The sequence below is a fragment of the Colletotrichum gloeosporioides genome (assembly GCF_011800055.1).
Source record: "Colletotrichum gloeosporioides strain Lc1 chromosome Unknown consensus_47, whole genome shotgun sequence".
NCBI lineage: Eukaryota > Fungi > Ascomycota > Sordariomycetes > Glomerellales > Glomerellaceae > Colletotrichum > Colletotrichum gloeosporioides.
Genome location: NW_025544692.1, coordinates 511,636 through 528,848, shown reverse-complemented (window position 1 = coordinate 528,848; position 17,213 = coordinate 511,636). Strand labels below are relative to the sequence as shown.

The 17,213-nt window shown below is 55.9% G+C and overlaps 3 protein-coding genes across 3 annotated transcripts; all 3 read right to left on the bottom strand.

Annotated features, from left to right (window-relative positions):
* Positions 1-1,080: 1,080 nt before the first annotated feature.
* Positions 1,081-4,277, bottom strand: GCG54_00005873 (White-opaque regulator 2; the record flags this gene model as incomplete). The annotated part of the gene is made up of 4 exons (XM_045405888.1): positions 1,081-1,955; positions 2,045-2,525; positions 3,235-3,291; positions 3,372-4,277. 4 exons carry the CDS (start codon positions 4,275-4,277, stop codon positions 1,081-1,083), a joined length of 2,319 nt encoding a protein of 772 aa, XP_045264286.1.
* Positions 4,278-10,575: 6,298 nt separating this feature from the next.
* GCG54_00005872 (Non-reducing end alpha-L-arabinofuranosidase BoGH43A) lies at positions 10,576-12,445 on the bottom strand (the record flags this gene model as incomplete). The annotated part of the gene is made up of 3 exons (XM_045405887.1): positions 10,576-10,887; positions 10,971-12,312; positions 12,369-12,445. The coding sequence occupies 3 exons, from the start codon at positions 12,443-12,445 to the stop codon at positions 10,576-10,578; spliced, it is 1,731 nt and encodes a 576-aa protein (XP_045264285.1).
* Positions 12,446-13,037: 592 nt separating this feature from the next.
* On the bottom strand, positions 13,038-15,233 carry GCG54_00005871 (uncharacterized protein; the record flags this gene model as incomplete). The annotated part of the gene is made up of 5 exons (XM_045405886.1): positions 13,038-13,463; positions 13,513-13,832; positions 13,892-14,737; positions 14,788-15,056; positions 15,103-15,233. The coding sequence occupies 5 exons, from the start codon at positions 15,231-15,233 to the stop codon at positions 13,038-13,040; spliced, it is 1,992 nt and encodes a 663-aa protein (XP_045264284.1).
* Positions 15,234-17,213: the final 1,980 nt, after the last annotated feature.

The window sequence follows — 17,213 nt, the reverse complement described above, 5'->3', positions numbered from 1 at the left end:
GTCCAATTACCGCTGATGGCCCTGCTTAGAGGCCCAGATCTCCCAAGACTCGAAGACTCTTACCCGGTGAGATTTGTCTCGGCCGGATAGTCAATGGCCAAGCGCCCGGTACGCCGGCCGGTATCGCAGCCCGTTTGCCGTGTACCGTCCTGATGGTACCTCTCGCTACCGTCTTCAACCCCTGCGTAATCAACTTCCATATCGGGCCAATTTGCAAGGCACATTCCCCAATGGCTGGGTCGCCAGAACTGAACAGTTGCAGAGTCCCAGAATAGGTCGTTGGTCTAGTTCTCTCGCCGGGGTTTCGGACCGGCGAAGCCTTCCCCCTTGGGCCGAGCCTGTTGTTGCGTCGCTGACATGCGACCATCGATGATGTGGTGTTTTCCCTGTGAGTTAGGGGATATCGTTTGTTTCGACGATATAATCCCAATATCGGGCATCGTCTCGTCTTCAGCTGGCGTTTGGGTCGTTCACCCGTTCCCTACAGCGAGCCCACTGCATGCCATATGAACCAGTCCATCCTAGGATGGATGCCAGATGCAGCAACACTTGCTAATGATGTATTTCACACACATCTGGGACCCAACCTGTATGCAACTTGTTATTGTTTTAGTTATGCTGGTCTACCCAATAAGGGACCAGGGACTTGTCTATAATCGTACAGAGCTCTGGCTCACTCAGACCCAAGATCCGGCTCACCCAAGAAGTCTTTGGACAAAAAACCTGCCCTCAACCATTCCCAATGCTCAACCTCACACTTCCTTCTCTCCGCCGTTTTTTCTTTTCGCCAGACCCGCACCGCCATGCCTGAATACCACTAATTTTAGTTGGACATATTGTACAGTACAATGCCATCGGCCGTGAAATATACTAGGGGGACGAGCGGCGCGGTGCCGCCCGCATGCAAAGCAGAAAGGAAATGAAAATCAAAGGATTGAAAACAATGCTTTCCTTCCCTCCCCTTTCAACGCCATAAAAACACACACACAAAACTTTTTTGGGTCCCTTCGCCCTTTGAGCCTGGAAAATGCTGCAGAGTTTGATGCTGAAAGATGGGGGAAACCCGGTCGCGTGACCCGGTTATTGCTGTCCTGGGATGGCTGAGCCCCTCGCAATGTTGACACCCGGGCTGATGAAAGATCGAACGGCGATCTCACTGAAACGTCGGACAATATTTGTCGTTCCTCCTGTGACCTGCGCCTCATCTTGAATAAACTTGTTCGCCACGTAAAGCCGGTTCTTAGGGTCGGACTCGTCCATGTGCTGGGGAATATTCCTCTCGAAGCCGGGTTCAACCCTCGGGGAGATCTCGCGGGAGATGGCAATCGAGTAGATGAGATCGCGGTTTTCTCTGCCACCCAGTTGCAGCCGGAGATTACCAAGGATTTCGTCGCGCTTGACGGCATCATGATGGCACAGGTACTGGGCGAGGTTGTGCCAAAACTCAAATTCCTGCTGGCGATGGGGGTTGGCGTCGGGGACGGGAGGTGCGAGGGGGTTGGAGGGCAGGAAGTCGCCGGAGAGAAGGGTCTCGAAAACCCTGACTCTGTTGGCAGCTTCCGTCAGATCCTCAGGAGAGGGCAAGAACTTCGCATCCGTGTTGGCCGTCATGGTAGCACCGCTGCATGGCATACTGGCGAGGGCCCAGATCAACCGGGCCTCGAGAACTCCAGAATGGGCCATCTGAGTGTGGTCATTGGCGGGGACGGCCTGAAGGACTTTGACAAAGGATGCGAATTGGCTGATGATTGGCTGGTTGTGCTCGAGAGCGAATTTGCCTTGAGCATCCTTGGCATGGAACCAGTTGGTTTCGAAGAACGATTGCAGGCCGACGGCGTACACCTCGTTGTAAATGCTGATGATTTCGCCGAAAATCTCCGGGGTGAGGGCGATCTCCTGGGTGGGAGCAGCAGGGCCCAGGAGGCCGATAAGCTCATCGATTTTCATCTTTGTAACTACAGGTCTCGTGTTAGCACACAGCCATGGGTGCAGAGCAACGCTGAAAGAGAGCAAGGAATGTACAATAACTGCGGGAGGGTCGCACCTCTGAGATGGTTGTCGAAGCCTGCCCTTTGCTCGGCCGAGAACGGCTGATGATGCGTCGAAGAGATGGTGGCCTGAGCGGGTAGACTTTGCAGAGCCGGATCTATCGGGGCCGCGAAATCGTACGGGTTCGGCTCAGCCTTGACGCTTGATGCTGCTGAGGACAGAGCAGGATCCAGGGGTGCGTGAGAGGATGCGACGGTGGCGTTATATGAGCTGGGGAGGACCGCGGGCTGGTTGCCGTAGGGGTTGGACGAGGCGACGGACACGGGAGCCGGGGCGGCGGGCGTCGACGGAACGGTGGGAACCGTCGGAGGGACGGACGAAGGCACGGACGGGATGGTCGGGGTCGGCACGCGCTGGGTGTTGGGCGCGGGCTGGATGGCGGAAGGACCAGGCTGCTGCTTGAAGATTGGGTCGTAACCCAAGCACTCGCGCTTGGACTTCTTGCAGTTGTTGCAAGTGGGATGCGCCTCGTCGCACTGGTGAGGTTGGTTAGTTTGAGTGCAAAGAGAATTGACAAATAGATGAGTGAATCAGAGTGTGGCAATTGGGAAGTTGTGCGAGCGGGATGTCTTGTCGGTGAGAGTCGGTGTCGGTTTCAATTGAGGAATGAGGTGGGATGGATGAGGTAAGGCAGCGGCGATAGGGTAAGGTAGTCGGTGAGGCTAAGGAAGTACGCCGATCGGAGCCGGTCGGAGAGGGGCTGCAACTGCAGTGAGGTGAGGTGAGGTGAGGATAAGGTGAGGCGAGGCGAGGCGAGACCAGCCGAAACGTGCTGTGGGCGCGGCGGGCATTGGCATTGGCGTTTGGCGTTTGGCGTTGGCGGTGTCGGGTGCAGTGCGGCAGGTTCTTCTGCAGGAACGGAAGATTGCTCCTCCCTGCGGGCGCGGGCGCGGGCGGGCGCGATCCCGGGACGCGGACGTGGTTCATGGCTCCTCGCTTCGCAGTAGCTCCAAGTCAAGCGAGAAGCGACATTCAAGCGACCGTTTTTCCCGCGAAACCACGACTCGGTTCGCTTATCGTAAAGTTTGTTTCTTTACTCTGCCTCGCGCATTTCCTCTTTCCTCAATTGGGTGCCACCGACGAGCCCCGAACATTCCCCAATTGCAGTGCAGGCGCAATGCGCCGCGGCGGGATGTGAAGGGAGAAGAGGGAAAAAAACATTTCATGGAAAATCACACTACTAACCTTGATGCGACGCTTGCGACACGTCAAGCAACCCGTCTTCGTCCGGCGCTTAATCTCCTAGAAAACAGAAAAACCCAGCCGTCAGCTCGAGTTCCAACCTGTGACGACTATCAACCACCGTAACCTCCGTAACGTACCTTCTTGGGGCCTCCGGGACCACGCATCAGTCTAGGATCGTGGTGGTGGCCTGGCGGGAGGGCATAGCGCATGCTGTTCATATCCTGCGCCAAGTATGGATTTTGGACGCCCGGGGGCAGGTAGTAGGGCATGCCGGCGTTGGGAGCCATTGGCATCTGCATGGGCATAGGCTGGTGCTGCGGCGCGGCCGAGGGGTAGTGGTGATCGAGACTCTTCATGCTCGGGAGAGAGGGAACAGGCGCGCCAGGGCTGGCTCGATAGGGATCGGGAGGAGGCTGGGTCGGCTGGTGGTAGGCGTACTGGCCTTGCGGCATGGGAGAGGGGAAGTTGTTCGGGCTCGGGTAGCTCCTCGGGTGGCCAGGCGGCTGGTTGTTGGCCATGGCGGGCGACGAAGACGCCCTCGCGTCACCGTTCTGCTGGTGGGTAGGAAGCGCAGGAGCGACGGCGGAAGGAGCAGGCGCGGGCGCGGAGGCAGGAGGAGCAGTCGCAGTGACGGGCGCCGGTGCAGAAGCGGTCGCGGACGCGTTCGCAGGTGCAGTGGACGTCGTCTCGGTAGAGGCAGTCGGGGTCGAGGTGAGGGTCGGGGTCGCGGAGGGAGGAGGAGGAGGAGGAGGAGGAGGTGAGGTCGAGGTGGTCGGGGGAGGGACAGAATTAGTAGAGGTTGTCGAGGAAGCGACGACGTCGTTGGCATCAGAGGCCGGGACGGGTAAGGATGCAGGCGCAGCAGCTGTAGCTGTAGCTGTAGGCGTAGGCGTAGGCGTAGGCGCAACAGACGCGGGAGCTGTAGCAGCAGTAGTCTCGGTAGAGGCAGGAGCAGAAGCAGAAGCAGGAGCAGGTACAGGCACGCTTGTTGCAGTGCTGGCACTCGTGCTGGTGCTGATGCTTGGGCTGTCTTCTTGAGCCATTTCGATTTTAATTAGAAATTTTTATGGAGCCACGATTGGATTTCTGAGGTAGACCAGGGGAGGAGGCGTGTATGGATGCGTGGATGCGCGACACCCTGGGCAGAGAAGGAGAAAGGGTGACGGGAGAGCTGCGGAGGAGAAGGAGGAGGAGGTGCTGTGAGTGTGTCCAGCCAGTGCGTGAGTGTGTGAGTGTGCCTTGTGCCGTGAGGTGGTGGTCCCTGTACAGCGAGCGAGCGAGAGAGAGCGGCGCGCCTCGAGAGATTTTTTTCGCGTGTGGTGGTCTCTGTTGCTTGTCCACCACCACTGCTGCTGCTGCTGCTGCTTTGCCTAGGCCTGGGAGAGGAGCGGGAGGGGGTGCGGAGGAGCAGCAGCAGGAGGAAGGGTACGCGTAGGGGGGGTCGGTGGGTGTGTGCGAAGCGAGGAGGAGGTCTCGCGGTGTCGACGAGGAGGAGCAGCAGGAGGAGGTTGCTTGTCGTTTGGTGGTCTCGGGATGGGGGTGTCGTCAAGACAGCGCGATGCGGGTGCGGTGCGGCGCGGAAGCAAGGTCTGGTCGTCGGAACAAGAGAAGAAGCGAGCGAGTGACCCCGTAAGGAGGAGGAGGAGGAGGAGACGGGACTGGGCCCAAGGAGGCAACGCAACGCTGGGTACGGATACGCAAAGCAAAGCAACGCAGCAAGGTAGGTAGGTAGACAAGGCCGCCGGTATGCAACGATGTGCAAATCGTATGTGCAAAGTGCCAAACGACCTATGGAGACGGGAGAGGTGCTGTCGGGGGCGCGGAGTGTGGTGGGTTGTCGGCCGAGAGAAGGACTGGACTGGTCCTGGCGACTGGCGACTGGAGGAGGAGTGGATTGGACTGGTTGACTGGATGGACGTGGACGTGTGGACGTGGAGTCTGAGAACTCTGGAAGGAAGGAAGCTGGTTGGAGCTGCACAATTTTTTTTTTTTCCTTGCGCGCAACGGGACGGGTACGGATGCTGGGCTGGATGAAGGGACTCGTCCCGTCGGTACCTTAGCGCGCAGGGAAGGTCGCCAACAATGTCTACCTACCTTACCTATGGACCACCACGACAGCCAGCCAGTCAGTGCAGTGCATCTCAGCGTACAGCCAGTGCAAAGAGCTCTGTATGCAGTAGGTAAGGTGAGAATAGGCTGTTTCCCACGCGAGCACACAGCGCGGAGGGGCCAAGGGGTGATCGGGGTGTCTCCGTACACACTGCACTGCACCTCTACGTAGGTAGGTACTCAGGTCGGGCAAGGTACCTCGAGCTGAAAATGCGCAGGCAAGGTACCTTGGAGAAAGCTCCTCCAAGTATTGGTTGGGATTGGTGAGATATTGGTGCGGGTGGGTCTCCAAGGCGGCAGAACGAGAAGGGGCGATTCGTACCTCACTCTGTCCTGTTCTCTTGTATATACCAGGGAGGCATATGAACGGACATGTCCTGCACCTCACTGTACGGATACTTGTGCATACATGCCTTCCAGAACATCCACGGCCCGACAACTTCAGGGACGCGGTTGACGGGGGAAGGAAAAAGAGGAGGTGTCCCGTCGAGCATTGCATGCCCAAGGGTGCGTTTTACGGGGGAGTTGTTGTTGGTTCTCCGTTATGGGCTCACCAAAGCTCAGGTTCAGGCAGAGAGACTGAGAGAGGCTCAGGTATCCGTAGTGGACGTCAGTTCAGGCTCAGGCTGGCTCGGACTGGCAACAGAAGTACCTTACCCAGTGCTACTGAGAGCAGGGAGGTCGAGTTGCTCGGAAAGTACAGGCGAGGGCGCAGTTGACGGGCCGGCAGCGTGGAGCGAGTTTGGGGCCTGGAATAATCGCTTCGATATGGCCCTGTTCCCAGTCGACGAGGGGAGGGGAACGGTTTGCGGCCCTGTGCCTGTGCCTGTGCCTGTCCAGTGCCTGCGCGCCCTGGATCACTCACTGGGTGCAATGCCTGTCGTGTGCCCGCTGTCTGTTTGTCGTTCCGTCCGGTACCTGTTCCCAGGACGGTGGAGAGAGCCGCGACTCCTGAGAGGCCGGATGGGTCAGGGTCAAGTAGACTGTGTCGGCCATTGCAGGGGACCGTTCGAGATCAAGTGCGCCGGCGGGAGCAGAGTGGGTGGGCGCGGTGAGAGAGTGGAATCCCTAGGTGCATCGGATATGCCTAGGCTTTCATCTGCATTTGTACGAGTATCCGTACTTGCAAACCGCTGAGGGCCGGAGGAACACATAGTAAAATCAACGAAAGGACAAAGGTTAAGATTTAACGTGTTGATGGTTGGTGAACGGACCAAGCCTTACCTACCTTACCAGGCACAAGAGAAAGATGGGACTCGAGTCAAGATGAGTTTTACGGTGAGCCTGGTAGGGAAATGCCAGCCGCGTGGAACAAGAAAACGGCGCCTCTTTCCTCGGAAAACACTTGCTGGCCATCGGATTACACGTAATGCTCAACGGCCATTGGCTGCAAGCTCGACAGAGGTACGTACCTGGTGGGAGGGACGGAGGGAGGAGGTACGAATAAGCTAATGGAAGCTGGCCGCTGCTACCTACCTCAGGTAGGCTTGCTAAGGTAGGCACCTTAGCCCGGGCGGGCGAATCTTGACACTGACAGCATCTGCTTTGGGCGCTGTGCACCACTAGGGGATTTTAGCTCAGTGGAATCCGTCCCGACCATCCCACTGAAGTGCCTCACCTTCCAGGGGCGGTTAGCTTCCGTCCCGGACTTTGAGCCACGCCTCACTCCCAAGTGGCATCATGCTCCGTATTCCCTCTACCTCGGACAGAACATCACGAAAAGGCTTGGCTCTAACCAAACAAGTCGCTCGCCTTCGATCAAACGGCGGCTCTCACTCTGCTGAAATCTGCTTCACAACGATAGCCAGCACTGAATCTGCGACTCGAAAGAGGGGCTCCCAACTCCTGACGGCCCCGTGCCGGCCCCCAACAGGCCCGTTTCTGTGGCTGGAATGTCCCCCAAGACTGTTAACGCCAGAACATCATCGAACCATTTGCCCCCCCCGAGGCCCCCTCTCTCAAACATCCCCGGCCAATCCCCAGCGGTCCTTTTGCATACCGTCTGCGGGCAGGCAGTCACTGGCAGCTCATAGGGAACGATGGGTCATGTACCGACGCTAGCTATGTTAATATCCGTGCAACAACACTCGAACTGCTACTTTTGCTGCTACTGTGCCAATGGAGGTAGAGTCGCACACGTAAGAGACAGGACTCACTCTCCCATGTTCTCCAGATGATATCAGTCGCTGTCGAAAAAGGAGATATGGCCGTGGCCAGCTACGCAATTGCGTTCTGCATCTGGGCAATAATCTGGCAATAATCAATATCAGCGAAAAAGTAAGCCTGAATAAGGTCACGGTGCATTGGGAAGGTGTTGCCCATGATCGGTGCTTGCCCACTTCCATCAGAGAGAGGGACGCGGAAAGAGCCAAGAGGATACTTTGGCAGGACCTTCCTTCAGCCTCCGAGGTACCTGCCTGTCAGGTCCACTTCGCCCTGCCTTAGCCTCGTCTCGCACCTGAGTTACGTAACCGGCTACCGCTCCGTCTTGTTCCACCAGCAACCGCGGTCGCGTCTCCTCCACGTACACTTCCTATTCCTAAGATACTCGACTCGATTCCTCGAATCTCCATCCAATTTCACCGCCTGGGCCCAAATGCAGCAAAAGCCCGTCCTCTGCCCTCCTCTGCCAGCCTCTTCGCATGAACTTGCAATTCCACCAAAGCCACACGCGCAGCAGATCATTGAGGCGCTGCCTTGGCCTGGTCGATGGTCAATTTCAGCCCTGGGCTTTATCGGCCAGAATCGACATCATCGTCATCTTCCAGAACATCACCATCTGACAACCCCCAACTTCCGCATCTCAATCTGCATCACCGCTCCTCATTTTTTTGGTTCTTGTTCATCGTCACCCACCCCCCCCCGGCCCCGTCCNTTTTTCTCCCCCCCCCCCCCCCCCCCCCCCCCTTCGCAACCTTCCTTTGGCGACCACACACCTGGGCCGTCTCGGACCCTACCGCCAATCCGTCAAACCCTGCCCTGTCCTACCTACACCTTGCTCTGTTTGCTCTCGTCGCGACAGGCCCGTCTCCTCTCTCCCCCTTTCTACGCCTCCGTCTTTCCCTCCTCCCCTGTCCCCCCTCACATGTCCACGCCCCCAGCTAAAAGTTGTCAGGGCATCCCGAGCCATTGGCCCTGTTCACCACCATCACCACCGAACACCGAGCGAGAGAGAGAGCCACAATCTCAGACCGGCCGCCTATTCGGGTGACTCCTGCACAGGTCCAATATATTCCAATCCCTAGGGGCCGTCAACCTTCTACGTCTTACTCAGTCCGCCGCATCACGCTGCAAAACCAACCTCTTCAAGGCAGAAAAACTGCCTCGCCAACACCTGAGCAGTCATACTCGAGAGTCATCCTCGGCCTCAACTGATCAAATGAACACCTGGCAAGATACGGAGGACGCGCACCTCGAGTTGACGCCTTGAAGCTCCGAGGAAGGGCATGTGATGCCGGGCGTTGTCCAGAGATGGCACGTTCACTGATATCCCGCTATTCCGCCTCTTGGAGATTATCCGTCAATCGACTCGCTCCAATTCCTTGAGAGGCTTTCCATCAGCAGTCATCAGCAAGTACAACCCAAGCTATTCTTCCCGTTGGGAACAGCTTACTTCATCCCGTTGTAAACAACGCTCCAATCCCGTGTCTCCTTTTCACCGGGCATCATCCATGCGTCCGACATGCTCGCAGCCCACCCACACGACCGGCATCCCCTTTCAGCCTCTGCACCTCGTACCCAATAATGGCTTCTCGAGACTCATCTCCAGCCGTCTGTGCTTCTTCATGCGTTCATCCAGGGTCAAGCTCTGCCTCCTCGCCAACCTTACTTCTGACCATTGGGCAGTACGCAATGCTTCGTCAATCTCATTTGCAATCTCTGCTTTCTGCTGCCACTATTGCTGCATCGTACCCAGATGTCATCAAAACGATCCACGGCTCTACGTCCCAGGGTGACATTGTGGTTGCACAGCCAGCACCATTCCTGGACCATGTCATGTCGCCTCGCCTCGTTAATCGCCCACGTTACAACGCGATTTTACCTATTCGTTTCCCCGCAAACTCGGACGGGAGCTTTTTTTATGTCTGGTGCTTGCTTGTGTGTCGCTGTGTGGCTTAGACCGAGAGCGATCATCACTGTCGCTGTCAGTTCGACTTTTGATCCTGCGCGTGTCCTCGAACCGAGCCGGCTTGCTTTCCCCGTCGCACGAATACATGTGTACGAATTGCAGCGGCCCTCGACAGCCCCCCACCGATGCCATCTTCATCTCACCTCCCCTGGGAGCTTCCAGAACATCATTTGCCTTGGGGGCCTTGCATCGCATCCCCTTTTCTCGACTGCAGGCCTGCCGCCACGCAGCCAGACTGGCGGTCAGTGGCGTAGGGCTCAATCACAGTCATGCATCTCGGCTTTTCAATCTTCTTTTCCCTCACGTTGCAGACGGGCCAAGTCCGCGTTGCTTGCCAGAGATATGTACATAGGTCGACGGCCGCGACCGGGCCTATGCCGGGCAGCCGCCTCGCATGACGGATGCTCGCGTCCTGGCTTCCGGGGCTCTCGTACCTGAAGATCCTTTCCCACCTTTGTCTCTTTCATGTCGGTCGTAGCCCTGGTCTTCCCGTCTTCTCGGCGGCCCCAGCTGCCGCCGCGAACCGGAGCCAGCTGCTGCTGCTGGTGCTACTACCGGGATATTGAACTTTTTTAGCGACTGCTAGGGTTCCATTCCATACCACCGATGGTTCCGAAGGCAGATCGTTCCGTTCCCAAATATCACTCAGAAACGGCGCACCTTTTTTTATTTTGTTTTCTGCCTCTTCGTATGTAGGATGCCACACCAATATGTCGGCTTTTATGGCCGAAAACGATTGACCGCGTAACCTCGATTCGGCCTTCTTCCGACCTGTAGTATTGATATCACGGCTGTTATGGTTCATTGGCAATCAAACAAACGGTCATTTGAAGCTTACAGAAAAGCTTGCAGAGAACCTCACATTTTGCCAAGTAGCTTCAGGGGTGTAAGCGGCAGCCGAAAACATGTTGATGCTCGCAGCTCGACTGAGAGGTGAAATAACAATTTCACAAGGAATCTCTCGTGCGCATATCAAAGGGTGAAATTAAGAGCTACATATTGAACAACCGGCGGCCACGGACCGGAGACGATCAGTAACCCCTCGGCCGGAGCCTTGTGTGCGGACGCCGATCCCATCCCAGCCCCTCCCCCGTCCCCTTAACTTAATTCCAGTCATCGTAATCAGGCAGGTTCTCCTCGTAGTAGACCTCCTCGACGCTGCTGAAGCCGACGTCAGGCGCGTCGTACGGCCACGGCTCGCCGTTGCCGCTCGCAAAGAGCGCGAACATGGCGCCTTCAAAGTTGGGATACCCGGGGTTCGCGCTCATCTGCCGGGAGCTGAACTCTTTCACCCACATCGGCGAAGTTGAGTTGCTGCCGCGGGAGTATCCGAGGGAGTAGGTCAGAGGAGCGGCGCGGATGTGCAGCGTCAGGTCCGAGGGAATCGTCGACTGGCCGAGAGGGTACTCGGTTGACTGGGAAAGTATTAGCTTTGAACACACAACGATACAATTTTTGATTTCTCTTCACCATGAGAGAAGAGTGAAGGTGGTCTTACGTTTGGCCGCGTGTTTGCCCCATCCGACGTCGGCAGCAGATCGACGTACAAGCATAGTCCGGTCGTGTTCCAGCAGCCCCTGACGCCAATGTCCTGATGGTTGACCTCACTTAGGTACGACGCGATGCCGACGGACTGCCTCGGTCCGAGACCCTTCTCTGTCGGCAGCAGCTTCGCGGAGAAGGTCATGTTGAGCGACGTCTGCTTGTGGAAGACCGCGGCTGGCGTGTCGCGGTCGCCGAGCGTGAAGACGTTGGGGTTGAAAACGAGACCGCAGGACGACGACTCGTTGGACACAACCCTCTTATCATGGCCCGCTCTCGATACCTTGAGATGGAAGTTCTCCGTGTACGGCGTGCGGACCTGGTACCAACTCAGATCCAGCTCTGCCCCTGAAAAGTCGTCCGTCCACTTTGGCTTGGGAAGTTGCTGGTCGGGTCCCCCCTCGATGCTCTGGCTCAGCATCAGGGGCTCCCCGCCGTTCATCGTCGGCCAGTCGTCTTCCCAGTCGACCTTGACGAGGAACGCCTCGCGGCCGAGCACCGACCTCCCGTTGACGTTCCTGCGCGCCAGGAGGGAGGCGTACCACTCGCCGTCGGGGGTGTCGGTGAAGGTGGCGTGCCCGGTAGACTGCACGGTGAGGTTCTGGTCGGCGCCGTTGTAGATGAGCGGGTTGTTGGGGGCACCCTCGAACGGTCCCTCGGGAGACTTTGAGCGCCCGATCGTCGCGCGGTGGCCTGTACTCGTGCCGCCCTCTGCAATCAGGAGGTAGTAGAAGTCGCCACGTTTGAACATCTTCGGGCCTTCGGGACGGGCGCTGGCGATGTTGGGGAGCGTGCCGTTCCAGAGGCTGCGGTACGGGCCTACGCACTTGCCGGTGGCCAGGTTGATCTCGCACTGCGTGATGCCCCAGAAGCGGTCGTAGTTGTTGTTCACGCCCATGAGGTTGAGGTACGTCTTGCCGGCGTCGACGTCGTGGAAGATGTCCGGGTCGATGCCGTAAGGCTCCGCCCACGTGTAGTCTGACCAGGTGACGAGGTCCGGGGACGAGATGTACCAGATGCGCGGCCAGGAGCGCCAGTTCGGGTCAGAGCCCCAGCGGGTCATGGAGGTGATGTAGAAAAGGCCGTCGTGGTAGGAAAAGGATGGGGCCCAGACACCTTCGCCGTGGGAGATGCCGTATGTGGGCAGGTGCTCCGGGGTTTTGAGGACGTGAGAGACGAGTTCCCAGTTCGCCAGGTCTTTGGACTTGTAAATTGGCACGCCGGGGAAGTAGGTGAAGGACGAAACGGCCATGTAGTACGTGTCCTCGACGCGGAGGATGGCTGGATCCGGGTTCCATCTGGAGCGTGTCAGCAGGATGAAGACTTGGGAAGGATGGGGCGAAAGTGAGTTTACCCTGGGAGAACTGGATTCTTGATGGCTGAGACACCCGCAGCGAGCAGCAGAGCTGCGGCGGCCCTGAGAAACTTCATCGCGACAGTTGGTATCTTGGTCAATGAACAAAGACCACCTCAAGAGCTGGGAACATCACATATAGTCCGCCCTTTTATATCAAGCCCCGGGCACGGAAATGCACCTCCATGCAACGACATCTCCGGCCGCAGCCCGGCGTTCGGGTCCGGAAGATGGACCGACGCGGGGGCAGGGCGGGGGAACAGCGCGGGGTTCGCGCAGCGGGGGGCCGGATAAAAGCAGGACGCATGCCAGATCCGACAGATCTGCCCCTCGTACACCACGTCATTGTGCCAGGACCGATAGGCGGAATTGAGATGCACCGGCCTGCGTCGACGGCCTTGGCGGAGGGCCAAGCTTTCCTTCTACCGGGCATTGAGCAAGAATCGTCGCGTCGAGTGCCGATGGGTGTTGTGTGCTCAAAGTATGTCAGGGCCCCGGGGGTTTGGCCACGGCATGCGGTCCAATCATTGCTGGTAAAGGTCAACATGGAAAAGGGGAATTGCAGCGTCGTATTGCAGCGGGCTGAGACGAACCTGGCAATCAACTCGCGAGAATACGCCTTTCTCTTTCTCCTTTCTCAGAGAGATCGAGCAGTCGCAAAATGGCAGGTTATATAATCGTAATTTCTTGTTTTCGATGCTCTAATTCCCTTGATGGTTGATCGGATCGCCAGTTGAAGAAGACGCCGACACGGCGATATGTGCTGTCCTCGTTGGGTGCAAGGATGAGACCACGGGGGTAGTCTCCCTCGTAATTCGACACATGGATGCAGAGAAGACCGCCATATTCGTCCCAATACGGCCAGTCTACAGCGTCCAAGGAGGTAGACTCATTACCATCCGCGTCGAAGAGTAACTCGAGGTGTCTCCTAGGGCCTCTGGTCAGCTGGCTTGGGTCGAAAGAAATACAATTCAGCCTCAGGAACCCAGCGGTGATGGCTCCGTATGGCGCAATGTCGTTGCACAAGCTGACCGAAACCTCCTGGATGTCTGGATCTCGGGGATCTGTCAACTCCTGATCGGTTCCTAAGTATGACTCGTCAAAGTCAGCTCTCATGGTCGTGACGATCTAAGCGTGGAATTACCTGCGCAGGGAAAGTTGCATAGTTTGGCCAGTTCCAGGAAACCTGTCCTGTATAGCTGGCCCACGACCACGACGGTGCTATGTAGGACGAATGCAACGCGCGCTCCTTTCTGGGCACCCACAGGAGCTGCAGAGGCAGCTCCTTTGTGTTCCACAAACCTGCGACATACAACGGCAAGGCTGGTTTCTCCGGATTATTGAAGAAGGAAGCTGCCATGCGCGCGATGCCGGCGATGGCAGGCAGTCGGTCCTGTGGTACGAAGAGGACCCGTGATGTATAATCATTGAGAAGCCGTGCCCATAACGTCAGCCTTCGTAGTTCTGCGAGATCCCGTCAGACGAGGAACCAAGTATGGGAAGCTTTTTGGAGGCCTGGATACCGTATTCTTGCCTCCAATGAGGGCTACCCACATGCATGTCTCTTCGATAATCGAATATCTCGGTCCGAAGGACGTTGTGGCCAACCGATCGCGTTTGATTTGCGCCTCTGGCCATGCAAGACCACCAGATCCGACGTTCCCCAAAGGTGGCTAACCTCGTGGCCATGATTGATTCCTGGAAAGTCCAACCTCGGGCATCGATCGGGAGATCTTCTTGCTGTGTGGGCGGGACGAGCTTGAGGTATTTGGCAACGTCTCTCTTTTCACCGAAATGTGCGGGAAAGTAGAATTGGGTCAGCACGTTCGTGCCCTGCTCGTCATTTCGTGATAGAAATCCATCGTGACAGCTCTTGGCTCTCGCCGCAGAGATTGTTAAGACGGAGTTGGCGTAGTAATCTGCCATGTGTTGGACTTCCTTCGCCAGACTTTCGGTGTCATCCTGTACGATGCAAAGGCTGTCTACCCAGAGAAGACCAATTCCCAGTTTTCGCGTGACAAAGATGGCATCTTGTATAGTCTTTGGTAATGAAGTGATCTTGATCATGTCTTCGTGATGTGAAAGATTCAAACTCGTCGTCTTCACAAATTGCTCAGAGCCCCAGCAGTAAGAGAGTGCCACATAGGGGTCGGTTCCTGTACTGCTCAATTTGGTTATATGAACAGAATTCATGTCCCCAGTACCGACGGAGATGAATCGCAGAGGGCGAACTTCGGTCTCCTGCCTGCATTCATCTTTGTGACATTCCAGACACCAAGCCAGTCGACGGCGGATCTGCCCAATACCGCTTTCTACGTCCGAGATACCATCGATGGTTCGGAAAACCGCTGGTTCTGTGGCGGTCTCCCCTGGAAACATTTCAGCTCGAGCGACTGCCACCTCTGTTCATGGAACTCACCTTCGTCCGACTCAACATCAAGACTCGGCATCGGCAGAAGGTAGTGACGCTGGCCATCAGTCATTCGCACTACTAAATCACAGCGATAAACATCCGCCAAGTTTTCCCGAGAAGAGTTCAAGATAAACTTCATCTTGACCTGCAAGAGCCTTTCAATCGGTGACGACGATCTAGCAATATGCTCTCTCAGCCAGGCGAAGAAGGGACACCCGGCATCGGCAGCTTCGTGGACAGCCTCCATGTCTCGGTGGAAGTCATTGCGCCATACTCTGTCAATGATTAGCCTCGATGCAAATGACAGCGAATGTGACTCACGTTGCTCTTCGCTTTCGATCCTCCCCCGAAGGCGATATCAAGAGCGACGTGCAATGGCCACATGCGTGGTGGTGTCCGGTCGGCGAAGTATTCAGGAAGCTCTCGACTACGTCTTGCTCAGGAGTCTCCATGCTGATACCGAGCTCTTTTGAACGAGATGTCTCACCTCATAATGTCCCATGCCTTGTTTAGACTAATTCAAGATCATAGAGCCGCTTCATTTGGGGAGAAGAGCGCGATTAACAAAGACGCGGGGATTTTCGATTTCAGCTCAGCCCCGGCGACAGGGGTGTGAGTTGCCGTTGACATGTTTTGCATGTTTAGGCTGCTACGGGTGTAAGCGGAAGGTGTCCAGCGCCAGGCGCTTAGAATCGCCTAGCTTCTTGTGGTGATGCAGGGGAAGATCTCCGTTGGAATCACTTTAGTGTTGAACCTCAGACAGATGATGCAGAACTGGTATATTGTATGTAGACGGAAACATTAATTGAGTGTGAGATCTAAACCAATGATTCGCCCCCAAACAATACATGAACCCCTTTAGCACCGGTCGCCATTGACAAACACACTCCAGTGGTCTTTGCTGGACTTTTGGCCGTTGTTTTGCGTGTCTTTGGCCTGTCCAAAGTGATCCTTGCCGTAGGGGTCTTTTTGCCCATTGTCGTTCGTCAGGTGGACACCTTTGCCGCAGACCATGCCAATGTCGTTGGCGTACTTGGCGATCTTGGACCAGGGCACCTTGACCGTGCGACGACTGTTGTTGCAGAAGTAGACGCCGACGTTGTAGGCGCAGGAGACGCGGGTGCAGCGACCGGGGCTCTGGACGGCATTGCCGTCGAGGCCGTTGAGGTACCGGTAAGCGCCGCCGGCTTCGTCGCGGCCTGTAAGCTGGATCTGCGTCGTCTTGGAAAGATGACCGATGTTGCAGACGACGCCATCGAGTGGCTGCGGCGTTGGCGCCAGTGATGGCGGTGATGAGGAGGGTGAGAGTGGCAGTGAACTGCATTTTTGCTGGTTGTGGTGGTTTGAAGCTTGGTGGAAGCGGGTGTGTAAGATGAAGTTGGAGGAATGTGAAGTTGCAGGGAAGACGTTGATGTGGTTGCGAGCCCTCTTCATATACCCCATAGATCGGCCATAGAGGTCTCTTCTTGCTGACCCTCACGGCGATTTATATGTCCAATTTGTAGAGGCTTCGCCACACCATGAAAAATTCTGTTTATACTTCAACAGGTGCCTATTAAGCATTCTAACGCGGTTTCTACTAGCTAAGAAAGCTTTGATCTAGGTTCGTAAGAATGCCATTAATCTATCTAGCCTGCTTAAAAGCCTTTCTAAATCATCAAAAATCCTCTAGATCAGCAATACCAGATTAGTTGGCATGTCATCTCGCTGCCTGCCAAGGTTTCAACGGCGGTAACTAGCTGTTGTAGATGGGCTTGCCTTTGGTGGAGATGGCGGCCGCTGTGGTTTGGAGACATTGACGATGGCAAACGAAGAAGGTCTGCTTTCTTTTGCCATTAACTCAGGTATTGAAGCATGAAGGACCCCAACCCGATCATTTGTTACCCCAAGAGGTTGTGAGAAGCTAACCTGTCTTTGTGTCCAGCGTCCAGGTCAAGTCTCACTTTAGCCGGTCGTCAAGGCTGTGTGGCCCTAGAGGCAAGTGTCAAATAAGAAAATGAACACGTGGGGAATCGAGTTGATCACATGGAATCAGTTTTATGGGGAAGGGACAGTGTGTGAAACTACTTTCATCGACAATTACGTGTGTACTATAGGTACGAAGACGCCAGCACAACATGGGCAAAAGATCCCTGGCACAGAGACAAACATTCAGAGAATCAACCTTGATTGACATTTTATTACTTTTCTTCAACGGTAAAAAAAAACGTAGTTCAAGCCTAGGCTTGTCAACCTTGATAATTGTGTTTTACTACCCGTGCGGAGGGATTATAGATGACAAGTATGCTATGATGACAGCAACAACAGGAACAGCGATTGCGGCGACATCAACTATGGTAGAGAATACAATAAGGTTACCAAATAGGATAACAACACGAACCACGTGGATAGCTAGATAGGTGATCCTTCTAACTATTTTTAACTTTTGTGTA